At 43.1% G+C, this 27,390-nt stretch overlaps 1 protein-coding gene across 6 annotated transcripts in view; it reads left to right on the top strand.

The window, feature by feature from the left end:
* SGCD (sarcoglycan delta) overlaps nt 1-27,390 on the top strand; it is a 556,728-nt gene that overhangs the window by 466,451 nt on the left and 62,887 nt on the right. For all 6 annotated transcript variants that reach the window (XM_048488180.1, XM_048488177.1, XM_048488178.1 and 3 more), the window contains one exon: nt 11,039-11,111. In XM_048488180.1, the coding sequence (XP_048344137.1) occupies nt 11,039-11,111 (73 nt within the window). The remainder of the gene's footprint in view (nt 1-11,038; nt 11,112-27,390) is intronic.

Genomic DNA, 27,390 nt, shown 5'->3' with positions numbered 1-27,390 from the left:
GATCTGACAAGATTGAGCTAGCCTGGGCACTCCAGGTCAGGGGTCTATTTATTTATTATTGTTTTATTTGGCTTTGGCTAGTCTTGTTTAGAAGAAAAATCTGGGGGGAAAAACCCACTGTTTTGATTTTTTTTCATTGTGATGATGTACATATATTTATTTAAAGAATTCAGATTATTTAAGAATTCAGAATTATTATTTAAGAATTCAGAATTATTTAAAGAATTCCATTGTGCCTGTCCATAAAATCAGTTCTCTAAGACAACTCACAACATCAGTTAAACAGTCTGAATAAAATGGATTGTAATTTTCAATAACTCATAAAATTTTCAATAACTCATAAAAACCAACAATCCTTCACAGAAAGAAACAGCATAAGAGTTATCATTTGGTAAAATGGCAAACTATGGCCGATTACGCACAAGGCATCTGCTGCATGATGGGGACAAATATCTGTTGCCACAAGACTTCTTGTATGAACGTATTTCCTCAAGCCCCACTTTAACTTTCTAGTCTTCCTGCAACAAGCGAGATCACTTCTAGCAAGAATTTAATTTTGCTTCACAGTCAGAGCAGGGAGATTTTCCAGTGAGCACAGCTCTGCCCTGGACCTCCACCCATGGCCAGCCTGCCTAGCTCCCCCTTCCCACTGCCATCCATTCCTTCCCCCCATCTCCTTCCATGTCATCAGCTACTTCCTTCTTCTCTAAACACTCATAACGATATTTCGATGTAACAGAGTTGGCTTTTGCAAGAAAGAGTTCAAGCAGGGTCTGTTTCTGGCTCCCCCGCTCGACTTCTGCACTCCCTGATGACCAGGAGGGCATTTAAAAACTTTTTTCAGACAAGCCTCTTTTTAAAACAAGCCTCTCTCCTGTGGCAGCAGTGAGAGAGAGGCTGGGGAGGGGAGGGGAGAGAAAGAGAGTCTGTGGAGGGGAAGGGAGGTAGGGAAAATATCAGATCTATAGTATTGGGATTACTGAGTGTTATAAGAGGGGCAGAGTTAATAGAACCAGGAAGCAGAGGCCCACTGAGACTAGCTGCGGCGGGGGTGGGGGACTAGACTGCCTCCTTGTGTGTAAACAGAGAAATGCGAGGAGACCACACTTCTGTACTACTGTACAGTAGTACAGTAGTACTACTACAGTAGTACTACTGTACAGTAGTACTACTGGGCAATTAAGTAGTACTACTGGGCAATTAAGTAGTACTACTGGGCAATTAAAAGGCTTGTGGTAAGTGTTCCCTGAGTAATGGGCCTATGTAATTATTGATTTTGAGCCACGATTTTTGAGTAATTATTGATGTTTGAGCCACACTTCATGGTATTGTGAGACAGTGGCATGGGGGGAAATGGTACCCAATGCAAAATGGTGCCTGCCCCGCCATTTCCCCCGCACCCCCATTACCACCACACCTCCACTTACCTTAGTTCAGCCAGGTGAAAAAACAGCCTGGCTGGGCCACTGGCTGAACTAAGGTAAGTGGGGGTGTGCCCCATCCCCACATGTTCCCCACATGGGGCCACCCCTCCTTGCCCCCATATGCCCCCACACTTACCTTATTTCATCCAGCTGCAAAGAGCAACTGGCTGAAAAAGCCACCTGGCTTGGCAGTTGCCCAACCCCCACAGCTCAGCCCCACCAGGCTGCTCCAGGGTGCTCCAGGCTGCAGGGCCTGGCTAGTGGGGTGGGGCCAGGCAAGTGGGGTGCAAGGCAAGGGCACCCAGCAGCAGCTTCTGCCAGGCCTGGCGAGTTGGGGGAAGGGAGGAACAGGAAGGGGTGTGGGGGCAATTTTCCATCCCCCACATGTCCCCAGTGGCGCCCCCTCAGTCCTGTGGTAGCTACGCAACTGTTGGGAGAAGAGTAACGTGAGCCCAAGGGTCAGCTGAATTCATTCCCATAATGCCAACAGGGTTTTTTTTCAATAGTTTAATGTATTGATTTCACCCTTATTCCACTAAGCACTACTGGGATATCATAATATTTGAGTCACTTCTCCACTTCAGAATGGTATCCAAAACAAAACATAATAAAATATAACACTCTCCGACTACTCCACCAGTATACAAACATTTCAGTTCTAATGTCTATTCTTCATTCTTGTCACCAGATAATTTGATGTTTTAAGTATCTGACCATATCATTTGCCCATATTCTTCTCTTCAAGGAAGTTATTTGCTCTATGGTAACATCTGAGGATAGAGAGGCTACCTGTGCTTAAACAGCTGAAAACGTGATGAGGGCAGTTCTCACAGTTTCTGTCTTCCCTTTAGAGCAGGATTTTTAAAGATAATTTTGGATAGCTCTTGCAAGGTAGCTGTTGCAAAGAAAAACCACATAATTTTTTTAAAAATAGCATTAATAACATTTTGATACAACCACAGATGAGAAAAGTGGTGAAATCAAGGCAGCATGCATGAAGTTTGCAAATGAATCTGCCAGATATCTGTCTATATTGTGTTAACCTCAAATCCTGTTTAAGGAAAAAGAATAAGCCAATATCAGATTAATATTGATGTGGTGTCACAAGGATTAGAAAAAAAACATACAGAACATTTTACAAATCTAAATGCTCAGCAGATTTAGTTTATATTCCTTGAGTTTTCCTTGAAATTCTTTCTCTAAGCCCCTCTGAAACATAATCTGCTTTCAGAGACAGGATGTTCTCCTTGATAACTTTTTGTATGTCAATTTCTGGTTGTGGATATGTTGGCTATTTTTTTCTTGCAGAACTAGTAGTAGCAAACAAATTTAGCTGGGGAGGTGGGGTGTCAAATGAGCTCACTTCTGATATTGTGATATTGCTATCATTGGAATGGTATAATAGTAGTCAGGAATGTGGCAGTAGACACATTCAAGTAGCCTAGGTTATGAATAAACTGAGATAACATCCCTCCCATGACCCCTTGCCACCTTTTATAGTCATGGTTTTAGACTTCTGCTCAAAACTTGTTATTCTCCTTATATTTCTGAACCACAGAACATTGCATTGAAACAAAGGCAAATTAATTCTTTTAGAAATCAGTTCAATCAGCTTATTGATGTTTATGAGGTAAACCAAAGCACTTGGATTATAACATAATAAAATAGATAATAAAGACTTATAATATTAATAATTATTGATGTTCAAAGATATTTCCCACAAATTAAAAAATCATATTGTTATTATATTATTATAATCTATTCATAATATGTTTAAATATTTTAGACTTCTTTTCAAAATAGCATTATCATGAGGATTAATAATCATATGTGTGTGTGTATAAATATATATATATATAAATTTCATAAACCTCCTTTTCAGCTCCCCATTTTTTAAAAAAGTGGTATAAATAATATTATTTCCACTATCTTGGAATTCTCTCATTTGTTTCCTGTTTACGAAGTTTGTTAGCTTTGCCATTACTGCATATTCAGCTAGTTTACTTTTCCAGTCCTCTTGGGATGGACATTCTTTTGCTTTCCATTTTGCTACAAGTATAACTCTAACTGCCACTGTCATATATTGAAATAATTCTTCTGGAATTTCTGGAATGTTTTTGGGCAAAATGCCCAATGGTATTCTCTTGGCATCCATAGCAAATTTAATTTTAAAATTTTCTGAATTTCAGCAAAAAAAATTCTTTTTACTTGTCCATCTTTTATGTTAGGTAAAAAGTACCAGCCACTTCTTTTCATTTCCAACAATTCCCTTTAGAATTCTTGTCCATCTTCTTGATATCCTAGAACATCTTACACCAGTTTTCTCTTAATGTTTGACTGGCTGGGAATATTTGTCCATAAGAGATATTTCTTCCTCAAAAATTTGCATCCATCATGTTTTAACTAATTCTGTTTATGTATCAAATTGAAATAACTTGTAGATTTCTCCTAACGAATTTTCTTTCTATTCCATTATCACACCTTCATCACATTTCTTCCAGTTCTAATATCCTTTGAAAGTCTTGCAGTTAGTTCAAAATATAATAGCCATTGTACATTTTTGCCTTTATCCTTCACCTTTTGCCAAAACTTAATTTTTCCTTGAGAATCTCTCATATTTCCATATGTTATGAAGTCATTACTTTTTCGCACATGCTTATGATAACATGTCTCTATGGGAGACATTAATGGGAATATTGGAGAATGGGCAGGCCAATCCAGTGGGGGGCAAATTCCCCTCTGGAGGCGGTGCATCCCTATTCCAGTGGAAATGCACTCCCTGTGGTACTTAACTTGGTGGAGGGGCAAATCCGCTGGTACCTGGCAACTATGGGGGCCTGGGATGTCCAGCCGCAATGCCCAGCTCCACATCAGTGTTGCTGAGCCATGTCAGTATGGTGGAGGCATTGCCAGAGGTGAAGTTGATGCTGCTCATTCAGTCCCTTTGTGCCGGTGGAGCCAACCTCAGAGATACGCTGTGTGGAATATCTCCACTTTCCCTATGGGGAATTCTGGAGGGCTTTTTTAAAAATTGGGTTTTCCACACTGCAGGAACACCCTTTGAAGAGGGCGGGGCAGCGCTGGAGCAGTGCTGTCCCTGCCCACCAGCCCACTCTGGATTTGGCTGACATTCTTCTTTAGGTAGATTCTGAAATTCAAAGTTGTCATCTTTGATTACATGGCTTTTATTTTGCATAGATAATCATGCACTCTTTCCAAATCTGATGATTCCAATTTTATTACTCTTTGTTTTCGGGGGTTTTAAGCTAACTGCTTGATAATATAATTGAACAGCTAGTCTTACTCATTTTTTTAGCTAGTCTTACTCTCTTTTTCTAAACTGAGTCTAATTCTTGGAGTTTTGTCATTCCATATAAACTTATTTATTCGTTTCTGCCTTTCCTTTAAAGATTTTTTCTCTGTATATAAATTGATAAAATCTGAAACAAAAAAATATGGTAATACATTCATTATTTCTTGTAAGAAATTGTTTGGTTCACCTCTTTTTGCTACAGTGATATTGTCTCATTAGAGATGGCTGTCCTGCTGTGAGTGGAGTTGTCTGAGAGTGCAGTTTAAGGGGTGGGGGGAATGGAGCCTTGGAAGTGGCACAGGGTTGCGCTGATGCAGGTACCCACTCCTCTGGTATAAAAAGCAGATATGCCAGCAGAGGAACTATTATGTTGGTGCCAGGGCACTGTGCAACTGCCATGCACACTAACATCGCTCCACGACAGGAGCCCACACTAGCATGGGTGGGGATGGTATGGGGGTGTTCCTGGGGGTAGAGCTGACTTTAGTCATTCCCTGTGCAATTTCAGCCTGGAAACATCCCCTTTTTGCTGTGCAGGCTTACACCACCAGAAAAGATGGCCTAAGTCATTCCTGGCAATGGACTTCCCTGTGAGGAAAAAAAGTTTTTCTCCTCCTCCCCTAGCATCCATGCTGCCAATTGCCTCTATGAATTAGGCTGCCTGTTTGACCCAAAATAACAAATGTACAATCAGTACAGTAGCTAATCCTATGTTTTGTCCCTTGGCATTTCTTTCAATCACATGCTTCCATGGCCTGGTCTAACAACTGAAATACACTGAAAGAAAATGAACACTGAAAGAAAATGATACACTGAAAGAAAATGAACAACTCTTCTTCCAGCATTAATACTATTTTAACACTTTGTAAATGGAACTGGTTTTGCAATTGGTTGTTGTTTTCTCTCCATGACACCCTCTCACCATGAAATGCCTTTGAAGATGCCAGCCATAGATGCAGGTAAAATATTAGAAGCAAAAACTACAACACCACTGCCACACAGCCCAAAAAACACACAACAGTCAGTTGATATCACCGGTGAAAGCCTTCGACAATATATTGTTTTTGCAGCCTTTCTTTTATCTTTGTGTCATGTGGGTGATGATTAGATTGCTGCAATTTGGAGAACAATTGTAGTACATGAAAGTAATTACCATATTCCTTTAAAAAACTAATGGTTTATTACCATGGTAACGATACATTATATTTATACTTATTTATCACATCAGGCCTCAGAAGCAAAGTGGGGTCGATACTGCTGGTAGTATTTGGGCAGGAAGCTTCCAAAGAAATATCAGGGTCATAAAGCAGATGAGAAAGAAAGAAAGCATATGTAGTGGACTCATTGTTATTGTAGTAGCATGTTCTATGAGTTGGGTTTTCTTAGTGATATTTCCCCTTTGCAGGGTACTTGCTGAGGTTCCTGCTCTGAGGTTTATACAGCAAAGATTATTTGGAACATGTATTTATTAGCAAGAAGATACAGAGATGGAATCAATTGACTTCAGAGCAAGGGTGCTTATGCAATGTGCAGAACTAACAAGCAGGGATTCCACTCCACGAGACTAAACAAAGAGCCCCATCTAGGGTGGGGTGTGTGTGTGGAGAATTCACCAGTGGTTGCAACACATGGTCGTGCCCACAGATTTGCCCTCCCTGGGGGTACTTACTCCACTGGAGGGGTGATTCTGGCAGCATGCAGCTGCCACCCTTCACCTCTGGTGCTGGAACACAGTGCCAGATGCAGCACCAGCATCTCAGCACCCCACTGCTGCTGTTGGCATAGTGGGGGCAGGCTGGAGATTATGCTGGTAGCCAGGAATGTAGACTCATGTTGCCCTTTGGGCCGCCCAGCTCTTGACTGAACCTCATACAGATATCGGAGTGGAAAATAGACTATTCAATTATAATGTATACAATAAAGATGTTGTATCCTTTATACTCACTGTTCTTGATAAAGAAACATATTATTCCACTGTCTTTTGGGTACATTCCCCCACTCCCCCACCCCCATTATTTTTTATCTCTTCCCTATTAAGAAGGCATTTTTCTCAATTCTGTTAGTTTGGGGGCAAAGCCGCCTTGCAATGTCATTGATTCAAAACTAAGTTGAGAATCCCATGTCCTCTTTGTTTTTGCAGCCATCTCGCTTTCTTTTGTCGAGGTTGTAAAATGTTCTGAGTCCCCAACAAATGACTATAATCAAGGATTATTACAGCAGACCAAGTAATCTAGTTTATAGAGCAATAATAATGGGTTTCTGTTCTGCAAGAACAGGTGGTTTATGACCTCCTTAATCTTTAGGCTTAGTTTAAACGTTTAGGTATTGCTTACTGGTTTCTGATTTTATAAGATTAAAAGGGAGATGCTGCATTTATAGCTTGCGGCCTTCCAAGAACATAAATTGAGGTCAAGCTAGGTTTTAAAAGCATGAAATTAAAGGATGGAATCACAGATTGTTTGTGACATGTTGGATTGGATTTTAATTCCCAAAATCTGCAAGAGGCATCATATGATTACTTTCTAGGAGCATTGACTCAATTACATAAGGAGAAATAATGTTGCAGAATATGTCCCTACCTGTAATACTGTCTTTACCCAACATTAGGTTGATGTGAGCCCCCGTACCAACTGTGGAATCAACAGTATGGTGAAACGCATGGAACGCATGGAACTGGCCTGCAGTTCTGCCTATGCTTCCTACTTCCAAATGATAAACATAGCTGATATTGTTAAAGCAACATTCGTTGGTGTCCTGCAGCCTTGCAAAATTATTGCAACTATTGTGGCTAAAATATGTATATGCTATCAAGTTGCAACTAACTTATGGTGATCCCAGCAAGGAACTTCCAAGGCAAGTGAGAAGCAGAGGTTGTTTGCCATTGCATTCCTCTGCATAGCTTTCTTTGGTGTTAACTAGGATTGCCAGATTCCCTCAGACAACCAGTGGGGGGTGGGGAGATTTACCAGCAACAAATGAAGGCTGGAGAGGGGCAGCACTGACACAATCATACCACTTCCAGAAGGATGATCATCATGTCGCCAATAGTCATAGGGACACTCTGGAGTTTGGACAAAAAGTATATGGTAGAAGGGGTTTTTACCATAGGGTCTGCCCAAATACCAGAGAATCCCCATTTTTTTCAACACCATGATGATGTCACTTCTGGATATGGTGTCATTGCATGTTAGTGTCAATGCCAACCTTGTTCTGGCCTCTATCTACAGTGAGTAAGTCCCCAGCTGAATGGCCCTGGGGAGGGGGGTGGTGGCTCAGAGCAGATAATCTCAACAGAGGAATGTCAATCAATCCTAATATTCACTGATTCAAGTACCAGCCCTTCTTAGCTTCCAAGATTTGACTATACCAAGCCGTCTTCCCTTTCCTTATGGTCAAAAATATGAAGTCAAATCAAGTCAACCTTTATTGACATATCAGCATAAAAGGCAGGAAAATAAAAAATATCCATATATAATATAATAGATCTTATCAGCTAGAGTACTACAGAAGTCTCACTCTGCTTTTGTAAATGCATCTCAATGGTGAAACATAGAAATTTGGCTGTTGTCTTGGTTATATTATCGACAGGTATAAGATTTTTTGTTGGGCTGACAAACTTTTTTTCTTTGCCAGAACCTATAGCAAAATATTTTGTCTAGTTGTCTCATAGAGAGGACAGTAGAAAAGCCCAGACTCGAGTGATTCTGCACAGTTCATGGTGCATGTTCAAATTCTCTCATGATGGGGAATTTTCAACTGTAGTTCAATTTCTTGTTATTGAACTAATTAATGTTAATTTATTTGGGGTCATATTTTTTCAGGGTAACTTTTTATTGTCCTTAATTCAGAAAATACCTACAGTTAGAAAGTGTATAAATATATATGCTATTGACCTGTTCAATAATAACAGAAGCCAAGGGGTGGCAAAACGCAGTCTCAAACAATTGCGTTTAAGAAAACTTGTTCAGAAGGGATATATTGAAGCTGATCTTGTTGATATTTAGTAGAGCTTTAACAAAGTAGCAAAGGATGTAACAAGTTAACAAGCAGAGCAGAGTCATCAATGATTATTTTTTCCTTATGTAGACTAACATTAAGGTATTTGCTATCAGGGAATGTAGAGGCGAAATAAAGTCAAATATTTCTGTGAAACTGTGCAGAATATATTACAAATGCTTTCTCTTTATTACCACATTAACTGAATTCACATGAGTTGTTGTTGTTCTTTTTTGACAAATTCATTCTCCCCAGTGTTTACTAGTAAAGGAAAAGGTGAGGGGGATAAAAGTACTGAGTAAATCATTACAGCAATTCAAAACACTTTAGACAGATCCTGTCACATGCTTTATACATTCTTGATTGATTGTGCAGAATTACGTTATTGGGCAGAAAGCCGGTAATGGAAGACACATTGATAAAATCATTTTTGAGGGGCATTGAATAAAATAAAACTGAAATAGCTTTATGGATTTTCCACTCAAACTGTTTATGAACATTTATTGCTGGTAAATTACATAGTGTCAAAAGGAAGATTTGCTGGACTTGAGTTTTAATCACACTCTGTTAAAAATAACAAAAGAGAATAATTATTGCCCTGAAATGTACAGTAGGTATCAAAATATATATTGTAACAGTCCTCTATTGTAGGAATTTAGACAGGCATTACAAACCCAGTTTCCTTGTTTGTTGAAAACAAATAGAGAAATGTTATCAATACCAGGACAGATAAGAGATGTTGATTTGCCAGTGGATTGGATAAGGTTTACTTCCTGCCTAGTAAATGTGAAATAATGGTAATGAAAACTCGTCCTGCTTTTCTTGCAGATTGGTCCATTCCACATAGTTAAAATGTCCCGAGGACACAGAAAAAAAGGTGTTCTGGGAAGCCACTCCACACAGCCTATTTTCCAAGTCTTATTTCTGCTCAAGATGTCTTTTTTAAAAAATGCTTCAAAGTGCACCTTTTCCCCCTAAGCCACCTGCAAGACGTCTCCTGCCTGACTGTGCAGAATGCAGAGTTCAGGAGGCGTCTTATGTTTCCTGCCTGACCATTTTGCTGTCCGATCAGTTTCACCCTCAGCTTGTGCCTGACATCTTGTATTCAGCTAAAGGGATTCTCTCTGCCACCATTTTCTGAAGGTTGCCGCAGGTCGTTTGCTCTGCAAACAATCTTGGGCACCTTTTCAGCCCTAAAAGTACATAGTTGTACTCAGTTTGCCCTACTGATTCCAATAATATATAGTTTTCCTTTTTAAAAATGTTTTCAATGAGCTATTTCCATAGCTTCATTTCTATGCAGACATGCATAAGAGAATCTTAGCTGCTCGGAAGACAGGTCTGCCACCCGCTGAAAAGCATTGGGTTGACAAGTCCTCTGCAGATGGACTTAGTAAATATAGCTGCAGCCTTTCATTTTCTGAAAGAGTATGCTTCCAAGAGTATACCCCAAGCTACCATGTACAGCCGATTTTTATAGCTATCCATCTGCTGGCTTCATCAAATAGTTGATGAAGACAACATATGGCTAGCAATGTATTAAACTGTTGCAAATACATCCCAGGCATAACAAAGTGCAGCAGCCTCCAAATATCCATGTTCGAAAGAAAGAAAGCACAAATTAGATCCATGTTGTCTCCATGTGACTTTGATAATTAGTATTGTAATACTTAAGGATGTCCTGTGGTAATATACATACATATACTCCTTTGACAATCCTGAGAGCCAGCATGGTGTTCTAGTTACAGTGCTGCACAAGAATCTTGGAAGCCTGAAATCATTCAAATGCCCATTCAGCTATGCAATCCAATAGGACAGTTATTTTTGTTCCATATAACCTGCCTCCTAAAATTGTGGGGATAAAATAAGGGAAAGGGCAGCCATGTACACCTCCTTGAACTCCTTGGAGGAAGGGCAGGTTTAAAATTTAATAGATATATTGGTATTATTCATCCCTTTGATACCCTATCAGAAAAGCACTGAAGTCTGGCATTGTCTATGTTCAGAAGTGCAGCATATATTATACTGATAGAATTGCTCATTTTAAAAATCTGCATGTCTAAAATGTTCTAAATTTTGTAAGCCAGTACTTGCTTCTGTAATGAAAAGCAGACCAACTGCATTAAGGGGGAAGGACCTTAGCCCTTTTTTTCCTGGATGTTTATTAAGATGTAGTAGAACTGCTTTAATGTTAGATTAATTTATAGGTAGGTTAGCTACAAATTGTACCACCTGCACTTTGGGCTTCATTCCCCTGCTGACCATTTACAACAACTACAACTTGTGTTTTGTTTTGTTATTTCAGGAGCAGAAGGTACAGTGTTCCCAAAATCCATAGAAACTTCCACTATCAGGGCAGACCCCTTCAAGGAATTAAGGTAAATTCTGGCACTTGTTTAATGTAAACTAGAGGCCCTTTGACGAAATTCTGTGTTTTCACTGGTGATATTTCAGCCCCTGAATAAAAGAGGCAACATACATTCATATTATTACCGTATATAATTGTGTATTAGTCGACCCGCATATAAGTCGAGGCACCTAATTTTACCACAAAAAACTGGGAAAACTTATTGACTTGCGTATAAGTCGAGGGTGGGAAATGCAGCAGCTACTGGTAAATTTCAAATGTTTTTGAATATTTATTTCAAAGAAAAACAGTAAACTAGCTCTGTAAGTGGAAAAGGGAGTCAACAAAAACAATATGGTCTCAACAATAACTTTAAAAGTACAAAAACCTTAAGTCAACCAGCAACCAAGCTAAAACACAAGAGTTAAAATCCTTCAAGACTGGATTTTTGGTCAGGGGAGGAATGTTTATGTTAGCAGTACCAATATTTCAGAGTACCTCTAGGAGACCCTCCTGATGATACCACCCAGGTTTGGTGAAGTTTGGTTCAGGGGGGTCCAAAGTTATGGATCACCTGAAGATGCCAGCCACCGATGCAGGCAAATCATCAGGAGAGAATGCTGCTAGAACACGACCATACAGCCCGGAAACCACACAGCATCCCAAACACATATTTGTTTCTTTGTTTATACCCTGCTCTCCCCCACCATGGGCGGGGCTAATCTCTATCCATCTACTTAAAAATAAAACAGCCACAGATTTATGCCCATGCTAGAGACCCTTTTGGGTGATTTCCCACCCTTTTTCAAAGAAGGAGAAATCTCATTAACAGGATTTCTTTGCTGTTGGATGTCAGTGAGGGTTTTTTTTGAGGTTTCTGATGGAGGGATGGGCATCCGCTCTTCCACCACCATGTGTGAATCCCTTCTGTCAGTACCACAAGAACAGTGATGTTAACCATAAATTCTCTCAGTAGCCTATATAGAAAGCAGCACTGAGTCAAGAAGGCCAATTTTAGTTCTGTGAACTGTAAATTATTGTTGATATATTTAGTTAAAACGTAAGAAAGATGGTCATTGAATTAGGTTCTGTTGGTATATGGAAGGAAATAGTTTTGTTTAGATTTTATTCATTTTGTACAGCCTTTCCCATATGTGACAAAACACCTTTCCCCTTTTTCTTTGCTTACCCCCTGCTGAATGGGATATTTCTGGTGGGAAATCATGTGAAACACCATCTTCTATATAGTTTTAGGAACAGTGAAAGTTGGTCTGTACAGACTAGGAACAGCCTGCAGTGGTGGTTGCAGTGAATAATGGTAACCCTAGTGTATAAAGAAGGTACTGAAGTGAATCATACCCACTATCTAGTTCTAAATCGTCAGCAAAATGGTCTGTTCATTATTCCAAAATAAATTTCTCTGTGTACCCCCCACCAAAGTATATGTGTACCTACGCATCAATCCTCATTTTGTATAATCTTCTCACATCAGTGCCAGGCAGCCCAGTCCAGATAGGGGGAGCTCTGAGGCAACCAGGAACAGCAAGGTGAAGGTGGTGCCATTCCACCTCCACAGAGTCTTTGGACAGTGCAGAAAGGAGGGAAATTGCTGTCTGAATAGCCCATAGTCCAAACAGGCTTATGCCGCACTTTTTGGTATCATAAATCTGTGGCTGCAGAGGGGGGCATTCCTAGTCTGGAAGGCCTGGGGAAACCAACTAAACTCGGCTATGCCCTTGGGAGTGCCCACAGTCCACTTATCCCCTATACTGGCATGCACTTTGATTACAGTGCAACTCCTATGCAGCAGATATTTCTAGGTGCAGCAACCACAGAGCTGTGCGGCGCCTGCATGCCAGTTTCTTGTCTTTACCCACAGGCACAGGTGCCCTCTATACCAGTGGGGCGGGCAATTCACCAGTGTGGCCCTCCACTGCTCCCACTATCTGCTTCTCCCCTTCATGTGGATTGGGCCCTTTTGCATTTGTAGCATATTGTCTAGTTTGTTCCTTTAAACGCACATGCATTCGGTCTCTTGGTTTCTTTTCTGTTTCCTTTTGTTTCTTCAACACTGCAACCATCACTTCTACCTTGTGTGTCATCAAGAACAATAAGTTCAGGTAATTACACAACCATTATTCTTCACAGATGTTCTATCATCTTCCTTCTGACAAATAGTCTTGGATCACTGGCTGTTTTACAAGTGCAGGATCACCTTTTTTTGAGATCAGATGTTGTACCTGTTGTCACTGCAATAGCATCAGCTCTTGGCTGTCATCTTTGTATCTTGTCTTTTCCTTTCACATGTGGAGCTTGGAGAGTTGAAGTGGGCCAGTATTTGTAATAAACCTGAGATAACAGATAGATGAATATCATCCTTGTGATTTCTTAATTAGAAGTAAAATTAGAAGAAGACATAATATTCGAAGAAGTAATATTATATCTCATGTTAGCTTTCAGATTGTATGACAAAACAGTTGTTATACCAGTGATCTTTACTGGCTGATAAATTTGCCACAAAAATGTGCTGATGGAAGTATTGGCCAATATTATCTTTCTGTTATGGTTCATGTAGCAAATCTGAAGCTACTCACATCAATGGATTAACTTCAGGAACAGAGGGAGAGGGAACTGAGCCCAGGGCATGACCTGCCCATACGAGTACCCTGCCCACGCCCACCCCCTGCCCCTGCCCCTGCTCCTGTAGAGGGGTTTGGGGGTGATTTTCCGACCCACCTAACACCAATGGCGCATGCCCAGAGCGTGCTGCCCCCCCTGCCCCGTTGCACCTTTGCCACTGCTTATGTATGTTCTGCTAAGTATGATGAATGGAAGAGGCTGTATTGGTTATGGGTAGCCATCTGTTGTTTCATCTACTTTTTAACTGGTTGTCTTGTTATGTTTTAAATTTATATATTGATATTTATTGGGGTTTTACAGTGTTTTATGGTAATTTATTTTGTACACCGCCCAGATCCCTTCAGGGATGGGTGGTATATCAAGCCAAATACATACATGCATACATACATACATATGTACATACGTTCGCACATACTAATGAACAACTACATACTGTATTTCAGCCAAATGCTGTAACACAGAGATCTTTTTACACAGTAGTGTAATGAACATATGCTGCTGTACGTGAGAATTATTCTTGATATTCTATAACAGAGAGAAAAGCATTCCTTAGGTGAATGCCCACAATGTCTAACAGAAAAGCAAGCCCTAATGTTGTGAGGCTTAAAAAGAAGAAGAATCTTTCACCTGCCACAATAAATATTATTGTGCCTCAAGGGCTTAGCTTATTATTATATTGTTAAGCATGGATACTTGGTAATATGCAAAAACAATGTCCTGCTTGAAGGAAACATGCAAAGAAGGTAGTAGAAGAAATCACCACTAAAGATAAAAGGAGCAGTAGCAGAAAGTTAGTGTGACTCAGAACCAGCCCCCGCATCCAAGGTTGAACAAACATGTGACTTCAGATCTCCCAACTCCAGTTGAGCCACACTGACTTTCAAAAGTCCACTTGACAAATGTGCTGCTGCAGTTCTGTTGGGCAACCAGTAACAGGTTGACCTAATCTCCCTCCTCTTACTGCTGCCTCTACCAAGAGCAGCTGAGGTTCATTCTTTCCTAGCTCCTGCAGATGTTAATTTTAAACAATACATTAAACCATGGTACATTCTAAAGCATCTAAGGAAGGAGTGTTTGCTTCTCTAGGGACAAATAAGGAAGCAGTGGAGGGGATACTGGAGGGAGCAATGGAGGTTGCCAGACTCCAAAATCCACTGCCTGCAGTCATTGTCATCCCTCAACCCATTACAAAGCAGATTCTGTGTGGGACTCTCCATCTCAGAAAAAAAATATTGGAAACTGCCTATTTAGAAGTATTTGCAAGCCATGGCAAAATCACGTACCTTTGAAAATCAGGGAGACCTTGGGGTTTGTATCCATCATGAATCCAACCTTTTCCAAAGGCAAGAAGCTCTGAAATGGAGAGAGGATGCATTCACACCTGCAATTTTGTAAAAGTGCCCACCTGCTTGCAGATTTGAACTAGATGTCCAGCATTGCCTATGGAGCAATTTTAAAACAATACTTTTACATTCTTCTAGTTAACAAATCAGCTAATAAAAGAACAATGAGTTTTTGTACCCTGCTTTTCTCTACCATAAGGAGCCTCAAAGCAGCTTACAATCCCCTCCCCTCCCAATAGTCACTTTGTGCAGTAAGTGGGGCTGAGGAAGTTCTGAGAGAACTGTGACTAGCCCAAGGTCACCCAGTTGGTTTCAGTTGGAGGAGTGGGGAAACAAATCCAGTTCACTAGAATAGAATCTGCTACTCATGTAAAAGCTTCTGCATCAAATCCGGCTCTCCAGTTGGCCCCTCTTAACTGCTACAGTACTACAACCATCACAAACCACAACTAATAGGTGATCAAAAGCTGATTTGTTTATTGATATTACCTGATAGTTGTATTTGATGTTGATGTTTTTTAAAACATTCCAAGTACCATTAGGCAAAATTTTATTAAAAAGTGACATCAACTTCAGTTAACTCCTGTGGGTGACCTTGTCTTGCTCATTTGTTACCTAATCCTTGAAAAAGAGGAGGCAGGAATTATTTGTGAGTTTGGCTTAACAAAGTATGCCCAATTTATGACCACTTCTTTCATTACTGCCATTTTTCTCTGCTGCCCCTAAATTTTGTCATGTTAATAATTATGGAAATAATGGGCTTAATGATGAGATGTTATTTGTCCTCTGATCTTTTAAAAAAAATTTAAAAAATAATTTACTGCACATGATGAAAAGCAACACGCCTTCAGTCAGAATTATTATCTTGTAAAATGAGCCTTGCCATATTATCACTTCATTTTAATTGCAGCCGGGTACAATAGGTCTCCTTTGGACTATTTAGCTGGCTTAGTGTTCTACATGGCACAGGAGAATTCTTGTTCTAACATCAGAGTGTGAGCACATTTCATCTGCCAGTTGGTACTTCCCATGATTTATAATAAACTTTGCTTAAATTTTTTTTTCAAGATTAGGAGACTAAAATTTCCATTAATAACTCTTGTGTATGAGCAAGAGAATCATGTTGCAGTGCAAGAAGAGGGGAAAGCTGCAAAGTGAGAGCTAGTGCTGTGAGGAGCAGAGAGGAACTGGGGAAAGATTTGGATTCTGTAGTGCAGCTGCTGTACAGGTTTTCATCAGTAAAATGAGATTTTTGCCTCCCCTCTCCCACTGCAGCCTGAAATACTCTCCAAAATGCCTGCCCCCCAAACTAGCAGAGCAGTCATGGTAGCCTGTTGCAACAAAAAACCAAACAAACTGCAGTCTAGTAAGGCCTTACGCGGCCTGGGACCCTCGTATTTTCGGGACCGCATTACCCCATATGTCCCGGCTCAGCCTCTACGTTTAGCAGAGGCCAATTTACTGGAGGTCCCTGGCCTCTCAGTGATGCGGCTGGCCTCCACTCGGGCCAGGGCCTTTATGGCTCTGGCCCCGGCCTGGTGGAACACTCTTCCTCCAGCTGTCCGGGCCCTGTGGGACCTTGGCATTTTCCACAGGGCCTGTAAGACTGAGTTGTTCCACCAGGCCTTTGGAGAGACCGGTCGCTGAGTGTGCCCCCGCTCTGCTCCATATGGGTCCTTTAACATCATTGGGACCCACCGTCCACCCCTCTTCCTCTTCCTCTTTTTGGGAGGGTTTAAGTAAGGGTCTCTTGTGGGATGCCAATGTTATGAAATATCCGCTGTTTTAATGGGATTAAATTTTTATAATTCATGGAGCTTGAGTATTAACTATAGGTTTATTTATTGACTAGTTATTTATTCGCTCTTCTTGTGATACTGTGTTTTATGATGGTTTTATGTATGATGTCTTATGTTGTACACCGCCCAGAGCCCTTTGGGGATAGGGCGGTATACCAAATCAAATAAATAAATAAATAAATAGTATGACTGGAAAACAAAATTTTATTCCAGCATACACTGGGGTGTTCGACTTGATGGCCCTTGTGGTCTCTTCCAACTCTTTGATTCTAAAGGAGTAAACTCTAATACTCTGAAATAAAATATTGTCAGTCTTGCCACTAGCAGAGCAGGAGCAGCAGTGGCATAGTGGCTTAGAGTAGTAGCTAAGAGCAGGTGCACTCTGATCTGGAGGAACCGGGTTTGATTCCCAGCTCTGCCGCTTGAGTTGTGGAGGCTTATCTGGGGAATTCAGATTAGCCTGTACACTCCCACACACACCAGTTGGGTGACCTTGGGCTAGTCACAGCTTTTCTGAGCTCTCTCAGCCCCACCCACCTCACAGGGTGTTTGTTGTGGGGAGGGGAAGGGCAAGGAGATTGTAAGCCCCTACAGGAGAGAAAGGGGGGATATAAATCCAAACTCTTCTTATTCTTATTCTTCTAGATTACTGTTTATTTTTTTCCATACCAGTGAACATCTTCAGGGTCTCATTGAATGTGGAAACAGCCGTGGGACTAAGCCCCATGCTGCTGCTGTTCTCTGTCAAAAACAGTGTGAAATCGAAGGAAGGGATGACTGGATGCTTCCCTGCTGCCACCCTAATTTGATCGCCTCCCAACCCTTTTGAAGGTGAGGAGCAATAGCAGAGTCTCTGCTTCACATGCAGGAGGTCCCAGATTCTTTCCCTAACATATCCAATTAAAATGATCTGGTAGTTAAGTGATGTGAAAGACCTTTACCCGAGAGAGCTGCTTCCAGACTGATTTGATAATATAGATCTTGACGGACCAACAGTCTATTTCAGTATAACGCCTGGTCAGATGTGAAGTATGAGCTGGGCTGGGGTTGGCAGAAACCTCTGCCCCACTTGAGCTTGAAATCTAATGTGACAAAACTATACATTTAGAACTTAGAAGCATGGCTTTCAGAGAAAAAAAACATATGTTCCACATAGGTGAAAGCTTCAGCATTTCTTTTTAATTATTTTTTAATTTGTTTCCATAAAGAAGAGGCACATGGAGAAAATGAAACTAATGTGGATTCCGCACAGCATATTTATAACGGGTTGCAATTGTTATAAATGAATTTGTTTTCCATTTATAAACAGGGAAAACGAGTCCATTTATAATTGTTGCAACTTGTTATAAATATGCTGCGCAGAATCCACTTAAAAAGGAAAAGGGAAAGGGTGTTAAAACCGAAAGGCTGCTTCTAAAACCAATGACTGGTCTCACTTGCCAGTCTGCATGGGCCAAAAACAGCAGTGTGAAAACGGTGATGTGTGTTGCCTTGAGCTTCTTGTGAAAATGATGGGATTAAAATACGGGTGAAATTTCAGAAACAACAGAATTTGGACCACTTGTCAATGTTATGTTAATTCTTCATGCATCTGGGTAGGATTAATTAAACGTTGTGGGAGGGTGGGAATGTGGAAACTTGATGTTTCCATTTAGTAATTTCTTATACTTATTACATTACTTTTTTCATTAGGATGTTTTGGTATGGCTGTCAATAAGAATTATTTTGAGAGATAGCATAAATTATCCCATTTGCCTTATTTATTTCATTAACTTGTCCCATATAAATTACTTGCAGAGTTAAAACATTTTAGAGGTAAATTGTAAGGTATACTGAAGTTGCATGAAAGTTCCTAGATTATAATGTTGGAACCTGAAAATTGTCTCAGAAGTGCTGCTGCTATAGCATTTCGTGCATTCTTGTGCAAGTATTTAGGACAGAGGTAAGAGGTCAGCTTGGGCATGGTTAAATTCCTTGACATGGATTAACTTTCAGTTTTAATGCAATTAATATTCAATAATATGCTTCACTGTAAATTGGCCTAAAGATAGCACTGATGATAGAAAGACAGGGTTTGGTCATTCTAACTTTATTTGACAGCTTTGCTTCCCCTGGAACCTAGAGACAGCTACTTTACTATTCATCACTATCTTCTCCCTCTTCCCTTATTTTATTTTGTCCTGTGCTATAGCATGCAGTTGATATCTGTATACATGATAGTAAGAGCAGTTGTAGCAGCAGATGGATAGATAAAACTTTTTAGATATGTTCTGAGAATTGGATGCATGAGTTGGTTGGCATTAATATGCATTTGTGACTATCAGGTGCAGACTTTTCAAGGGTAGTAAAGCCTCTAAGATACATTTCAAGGATTCCTCATCCTAAACCCTTTTCCTGTATATGCAATCAGTGATATTGCATAACCATGTTCTAAGGTTGCCAGCTTTGGACTGGGAAATACCTGGATATTTGCTGGGGGGAAAGCCTCAGGACGATCGGATTTGGGAAGGGGAGAGGCTTCAGTGCGGTATATCACCATAAAACCCATCTTCCAAAGCAGCCATTTCCTCCAGGTGAACTGACCTCTGTTGTAATAGCACCTTCAGCACCATCTGGAGACTGGTAACCCAGCAACACTCACATCCACGGCAATCCGTGGGGAAATAGTGTAATTTCCAGAGATGTCATTTATGTAATGCTGTTACCAGGTCCCCAAAAATGTACAGGTCAAAAGATTAATGGATGTATAATTTAGGGTTCAGTCCTGTAAAATCCCTCCACATTACATGCAGAAAGAGACCAAAGTTAAGGAGGCAGTCCACACTAGGCTAAAGACAGAGCCAAGCAGTTTTGCTGCTCTTGGTAAAATTCCTGCTTGTTCGTCATTCCTGCTGTATTTCTATTGAAATATTTTTGCCCCACCGTGGCAATCTATCCTTTGGGACGCAATAGGAATGAATCGCAGCAAGATTCTCTGTGTTACCCTATGGAACCGAAGAACACAGTAATTAACCAGTGACTAATAAACATAAATGCTTGATGCAGAGAAAGAGGGAGAAATAATGAATGCTATGAATGAAGCTGTGAAATAATGGTTCTAAAAAAATCAACTGTCACAGAGTAATACAAATTATGAGTATAACCTTTACAAATTGCCATAGATTTCAACATAATAGACAGTCCTGTATAATAACAACTCATTGCTGAGTTAACTTTTACTGTATGAATTAGACATTTAAATTGAAGTGTGAACTACCTTTTTTTTAAAAAAAAAAGATTTTTTTCCCCCCTGGATTTTAAAAATCAGCTATCCTTACAATGGGCCTTACTACTGGCCTGGCCTAGAAAACCTAGTGCGCCATGGACTATTTGCTTCTGTCTTTAGTTTTTGATATGTCTGGTACAAATCTCCAGAGTCAAAGAAGTGAAGTTTTCATCTCTTTATACCCACAGAGCTTAAATCAGGGCACTGGCCTCTTTCCCTCTGATATTCACCCAGAAAGGCCAGAATATCCTTTTATAGCATCTAAAAATAGTAAAAGCAGACATGAAGCAGAAAGAACTGTATTAAGTAGGTGTGTATAAAGTACACACTACTTCTGAGATAAAATGTTATGAGTTGGGGCAGAGGCTCAAAGTCACTGACTGTAAACGTGCTTAAGTGAATAATTCCAGTTGGACTGACAAATGGGAAACTTCCAGTTTCTGCATCCCTGTAACTGACACTGGATGAAAATAATATAATCCCACAGAAGTACCAAATTCTAAATCCTAATAAAGGGAATCTAATTTGCTTAGGATGTTACTTATCAGTGGCATCTCTACTTACAATACTGTGATGTTTATATGGCATTTATCTAGAGTTTCTGTGGCAGATCAACAAGGGATGCCTCTAGAGAACATTATTCCCATCTGGCATCTTCTGCCACTGCTGCCTTCCCCACTGTATTACTCCACAGTATCCAAAAGCTACAACAAATAAAGACTCCTTTCCTTGTGAATTTTTAAACAAAGCATAGCAAGCCATTCGTGCTGAACAGGGTTGTATTAGAGGTGGGGAAATGGAAAGGGTGATTTCCAGCTCATCCAAAGGAAGGCTAAAAGGGCTGTAGGGAGCAGCATGGCCTTGCACTGGCATGTTGGGCGAAGCTGGGGGTGGAGCCAATGTTAGTAGGATCCCTCCCGGTATTGAGGTCCAGGAGCATAGTCTCCTGGCCCTTAGTCCCGTTAGCCCTATGGAGCCTTTTTCAAGCTTCCCATACCACTGGAAAGGCCTCTTGGAGGCAGCAGGGAGACACCACACTGTTGCCACATCCCACTGCCTCCAGGTTTGGATGGGCATGTTAGAGATTGCCAACCCACAAAAATCTGCCATCTGAGGACACTTCCTTACCTGCCTCATTGCAGAATATCTTGCATAGATCTTAAACTTATTTTTATTATCATTTGGAGAACAGATTTTTACTTTGAATCTCGGTTGTAACTGGGGTACTAGCCTTTAGTATTCTGATTTGTTTAGCACAAGACATCTTCCATTAGTTTGTTGTGTAGCATGTGAAGTAGCTGCATTGTATTCCGCTGTCAGACCAAACCAGCAAATATGTTCTTTTGGATCATTTAAGTGAGTTTCATTCTGGTTCTAGATTGCTTTTCCCAGAAAGCATGGAGCAAGTTAATAAAATGTGCACCATAAATCTTGTCATGAATAGAAAATTTGTCAAAAAGTTACAAGGTGTTTGGGGGCTTCTTCGAAACATAGCTATACATAACCTCCGCTATCTCCTAGACTCTATTTGCCTATTTATGAAAAGTGAAAAGTTAAGTAAAAGAAACAATTGGTAGATGACCCTGCAAATGAAACTCAGTGAAATAGAATTCCTTTCCTGTTTGATAACTTTTCATGAAATAAACACACCATTGCAATATAGTTCTCCCAGCAGATTCACCTGAGCTTTATGTTTATCCCACTGTGCAGTTTCCCTTCTTTGCTACAGTGATGCTGAAATGAAACCCTGTAATAACAAAACAGCAACTAATAAGTTTCCTTGAATGGGGATGTGTGGAGACTCATTTCGTCAGAAAGAATACTAACACAACTTGTTGGAATAGAAATCGGCCGCAGCCCAAAATTTATTTTAACACATAACCAAGAAACCTTGAAGCTGGGCGAGCATACCAGAGCACATCCTGGCCCCCAGGTAGCAAACCGCTGAACCTGGTTATAGGGCAGCCCAAGCTGACCCCTTAGGCCCTTCAGACAGAACCCCTGTCCGGCACATCCCCCGAGGTAACGGAACAGGAAGTTACTAGGTGCCACATGGACGCAAACCCAATTTGTGACACCCCTCCCTGCCAGGCAGCGAGCTCTCAGCGCAGCCCCCAGGCTTGGCTTTCGAGAGCTCTATTGCCACCACGGACCTCATATGGAGGCCCCCGAGGTGGGAAGGTCCGGCATGCAAGCTTCTGCCTTCCCCAAATAGGATGTGCTCTTATGCCCTACCGTCACCGAGCTGTCAATCAACAGCTCCCGCCCCAGCTTCAGCAGCCCAGAGTCTCACAGCTCAGTGCGTGCCGCAAAGTCACTGCATCAGAGCAAAACTGATTTAGGCCAGCTCAGTGCGGGCCGCGAAGTCACTGCAGCAGAGCATGGCGGACATCATGTAACCAGATGTCCTGGCCCCAATCCGATAAGTGGACTCCGTCGGGCAAAAACAATGCTGGTAGAGCATGGGACAGATCAACATGGGGAATAACCTCCCCTCCCATGCTCAGTACCAGCCGGGCTGCGGACCGACAAACCTTGGACCTGGCTTTGTTAACTCTGGCAGGAGCCACGGCGTTCCTCCAAGTTCTCCGCTCCAGTAAGCACGACCAAAACAGCTTGGTCTTCGGCATCTTGCGATGGAACAACTTTAAGTCAACCCTCATGGAGTTCTGCAACGCTACTCCCTTGAAAGCAGGAATGTCATTTTCACCCAGCTGAAGCACGATTGCGTCTGGGAAGCCAAATTGAAGCACTGAGTTCCGCAACCAGAGGAGCAGAGAAGGCCACAGCATGCCTCGCCTCGCCAGCCAGTGAATGTCCAGGGAGGTGTCCAGTCCAAGGTGTTGTCCCCAGCCCGACTTCTTCGCGTAGCGCCCAGCCCAGTAAACAATACTGTGGCCAACCATCCAAATTAGGCAACGACGGGCCACCGGAACTATAAAAAGAACAAAGTTACAACGAAAGGTGAGGCCGGACATAAACACGATAGGCTAAAGATCTCCAGCGGCCTAAAGCCTGAATCTCAGTTGCCAAGTGTCCCTCTTGAGAGACCGTGGTAGCTGCCCCTATCCGAAAGGAGTGGGAACCAAATTGTTCTGCAGGGAGTCCTAAAAATTGTAAACACAGCTGTAAAACAGCCGTGAATTGATATCTGGACACTGCTGATCTGTCGTTGTGGATGAACAGTGGACCCTGCCTTTCAGGACGGACAGCCAAAAATGCAGCCATGCGTGCCACCGGACAGGGTGCCCCTGGTGGGGAAGGGGCCAATGTCACTCTCGTTCCTCGAAGCCGCTGGTCAGTCTTGGACCCCGCCAACCATATAAGTAAGCTCCCATCAGCCATGGACACATCGACTCTTTGCAAAGCCTTAGGGGCCAATGATGTGGTGGACGGGGCAACTAATTCGCTACACCGAAAGGCCCCATAAAAGGCTAAAGTAAATAAGGCTTGGAATAATGTAGCCTCATAAACAGAGTCACAAACTGTGTCTGTGGCATTAATTAGAGTTCCCAAGAGCTCCTTGGTGATGGGACGCCTACTATCTTGTGGCCTGGGGGAAGCGCGCTGCCACCCAGCCACGGCTCTTCTAGCTTCAAAAGACCGGGAGTGGTTGGTGATCCCCAGGGCCTGGCTGAAAAAGGAAATGGCCGCCAAATGGACCTTAATAGTCCTGGCAGCCCTTCGACGGTCCCTCAATTCCACCAGATACCGGAGCACCAAATCCTTGGCAAACCCGTGTCAAACAGGCTCACCGATGGAAGCTGCAAAAGCAAAAAAAGGTGCTCAGGGCCCCCTCATACGCGTGACGTGTAGCTGGAGCCAGTGACTGCAAGACACCTTCGGCTATTGACTGCCTCCAAGACGCCACAGATGGTCTGGACACCTCTCCGGAAACTGGTTGGCTTCGGGAGCTAGGGAGCGAAAGCGGCTGACCTGATGACGAGACAAAACGTCAGCTATACTGTTAGAAATGCCTGGCAGGAAAACAGCTTTAAAAGAGATGTTGTTAGTCAGGCATACCAATACAAATTCCCTTACCAGCCGCATCACTCGCTCTGACCGGCTGGACTGCCGATTCACCACCCTGACCACGGCTTGGTTGTCACACCAGAACTTAACTGCATGGTCTCTAAACTCCTCCTTCCAGATGTGAACCGCAGCCACCAGCAAGAACAATTCCAGGAAAGTCATGTCACGCAAAATTCCGGTCTGAGACCAAGCCTCTGGCCAAACCCCTGCGCACCACTGACCCCTAAAATAGATCCCGAAACCTATGGAACCTGCTGCATCGGTGTGAACCTGAAAGCTATCCTGCAGCTCCCAAGGAACTTGCCACAAGGAAACCCCATTATAACACTCCAGAAAACGCAGCCATACCCCTAGGTCTTGTCGAAGACCCGAAGTAACCCTGATGTGATGATGGGGAACTGAGTAGCCCGCCATGGACCTTGCGAGGCGGGAACAAAAGGCCCTTCCCGGGGATACAACCCTGCAGGCAAAATTGAGGTGCCCAAGCAGGGACTGTATTTCCCGCAACCTGCATTTCTTTTTTGCACAGATGTCTCCAATCAGTGCGCGTAATGTTGTCAGCTTGTCGAGGGGCAGGGAAGATGTTCCTGCCACAGTGTCCAACTGAATTCCTAAGTAGGTTAAACAAGACACAGGCCCTTCAGTCTTGTCGGCCGCCAAAGGAACCCCTAGCTCTGCCGCCAAGTCCTGAAATGCTGACAACATCATCGCACATTCGTCAGAGCCAGCTGCACCTACAAATAAAAAAATCAAGATAATGAGTAACTTTTGCTGATGGCATGCGATCCTTGATTGCCCATTCCAAGAAGGTGCTAAACTTTTCAAAGGCTGCACAAGCTATAGAGCATCCCATGGGCATGCATTTATCGACATACCAATGTCCTTCAAATTGAAAACCTAAGAGTTCGAAGTCCCTGGGGTGTATGGGCATCAGCCGAAAGGCTGACTGTATGTCACATTTTGCTAACATCGAGGCGGTTCCCACTTCCCGGATGAGACTCACTGCCTCATCCAAAGTGGCATACCGAACAGAGCAGATGCCTGGGTCGATGAAGTCGTTCACCGACCCCCCTGCGGGGTAGGACAAATGTTGTATAATTCTATACTCCCCAGGGGTCTTTTTGGGGACCACCCCAATGGGAGAAACCCTGAGGTTGGGTAACGGAGGCTCTGTGAAGGGACCTGCGATTCTGCCTGCCAGGCATTCTTTTGAAATTTTGGCAGCCACTACCGCAGGCAATTCCCTGGCTGACTTTAAGTTGGGAGCTGAGGTTGCCACCCTGCTCCCTAAAAATGGGATGTGAAAACCAAATTGAAATCCCTCCTTTAAGTATGATGCATCTTCCCGACGCGAATACCTGTCCAGCCGTTGGCATAAAGGTTGCACACGCACCAGGGAAGGGGCGAGACTCTGCAGAACCTCCGGGACTTCAGGCCTTCTGGGCGGGGAAGGATCCTCCCTGGCTGCCACCGTCCTTCTTAAAGTTGCCGGAGCCAGGGTTCCGGCCACGTCGAAAGGGAGGCCGAGCCAGTTGCGGGCACTGTACTCTGGTGTGGGCCCCAAAACACCGGGAACAGTTGTGCTCGAACCTGCATTTATCCTTCTTGCAGGAGCCTTGGTTAAAGGCCCAGCAAGCTAGACGGGGAGGATCCCGCTGACCAATCCCTTTTTTCCTTGGCCCCTCAGCCCCAGTTGAAGCAGTAGCACCAGATGACGCAATTTTAATTACATTTGTCATCCACGTTTGATCGTGGATGAGATCCCACCTGCGCCCCGGACAATGTGAGGTACTCTTACGGAATGCCTCATCATACTTGATAGCAGCCACATCCCCTGATAGGGATCGTGCCCTCAAAACATTGGCCCAGTGAGCAGACAGATGCCAAGCCCTTAGTGGGTAAGCAGCTCCTATCAGAGCCATATATTCCGCGAACCCCTTCAGCCAGTTGTCGAAGGAACGCTCCGCTCTTTCTGGGCGTTCTCTTCGTCTCTTAGCCGAACGGGAACCCGTCTCCTCTGGATCCTCTTCCGGCCGCAGAACCGTGAAGATATCCACGTAGTACCCATCCAGGGCACGTTCTCTTAACTTTCTCTGCAAATGGGAGCCCGGGGGGTCCCCAGGGTCCCATGCCGAGCAGAAGGCTGAAGCCCCTAAGTTCCCGGCACTGTCCTCTACTGCGAGCTCCCCTTTTCTCCTCTGAATAATCCAGAGGGGAAGAGCTGGCACCTTCTCTCCTCTTTCCCAGTAATCTCCTGCTGCTTGGGAGGAATCCTCATCTGTAGACTCACCAGACGAGGATGAGCTAGGGGACCGCCGAGAAGATCTAGCACGACGAGAGGCCTTTTTTCCCCTCTGTCTGGTCCTGGCTCTGGCCCCAGCAGACTGGCTTGCAGAGCCTGCTGCAGCTTCAACACTGCCCGTTGGCCCAGGCAGAGTACTACCCCCAGTTGTTGACTCTGGACCCCGAACTATTGGGCCGGCGGATTCCAAAAGAACCCACACTCCGGTAGGTGCCTGGTAACCCAAGCTCTGATGGACCTGAGTCCCCCCAAAATTGGTGACAGGGGCACCCGAGCTTTGCTGGACCTGCGTCCCCCTAGACTGACTACCAGAAGAACTTTGAACTTGAGGAGGCCAAAAGTAAGGGGGCTGGTTCCCCATGAAACTTCCTGGCCATTGCCCAAAACCAGGGGAGGGGTTGAATTGGCCTGGCCATCCCATACCGGGGTTAACGTTCACGCCCATATACGGAGAATATGGATAGGTATATGGCATAAAAACAGAGTTCCCGGATATGGGCAGCCCACTTTGGCCATGAGGAGGCATGAGCACTGAGGGACTATTCATCCCAGTCCGAATAGAGGGAGGCCGAGGAGGGCCTGGAGTCCCCGGCCCCAGCTGCCCCAGCACCTCTATGCTAGACCCCCGCTCTAATCTTACGGCCTCTGGCCGGATTACTGCGGGTGCTCCCGGTATGGCAGGTGCCCCTGTGCTGGAAGAGGAGGGGATTGCACCTGTTGAAGAAAAAGAAACGGCCATGTCCCTATCAGGGTTTGGCATGGCTGACTCAAATTCCGGAGTGGGGGGGAAGAGTGGGCCCCACCTGCCCCTGTTCTGGAGCCCTGAGTGGCATGGTTTGGCCACCCTTCCGTGCCCTCTTCTTTGCGCCTTTAGGTTTTGACGCCATGTCACCGATTAACTCTAATAATAAAGTTGCTGATGTTAATTC

Source organism: Sphaerodactylus townsendi, linkage group LG03, assembly GCF_021028975.2.
Source record: "Sphaerodactylus townsendi isolate TG3544 linkage group LG03, MPM_Stown_v2.3, whole genome shotgun sequence".
Taxonomy (NCBI): Eukaryota; Metazoa; Chordata; class Lepidosauria; order Squamata; family Sphaerodactylidae; genus Sphaerodactylus; species Sphaerodactylus townsendi.
The sequence above is the reverse complement of the archived record's forward strand: the minus strand, read 5'-3'. Positions and strand labels throughout refer to the sequence as shown.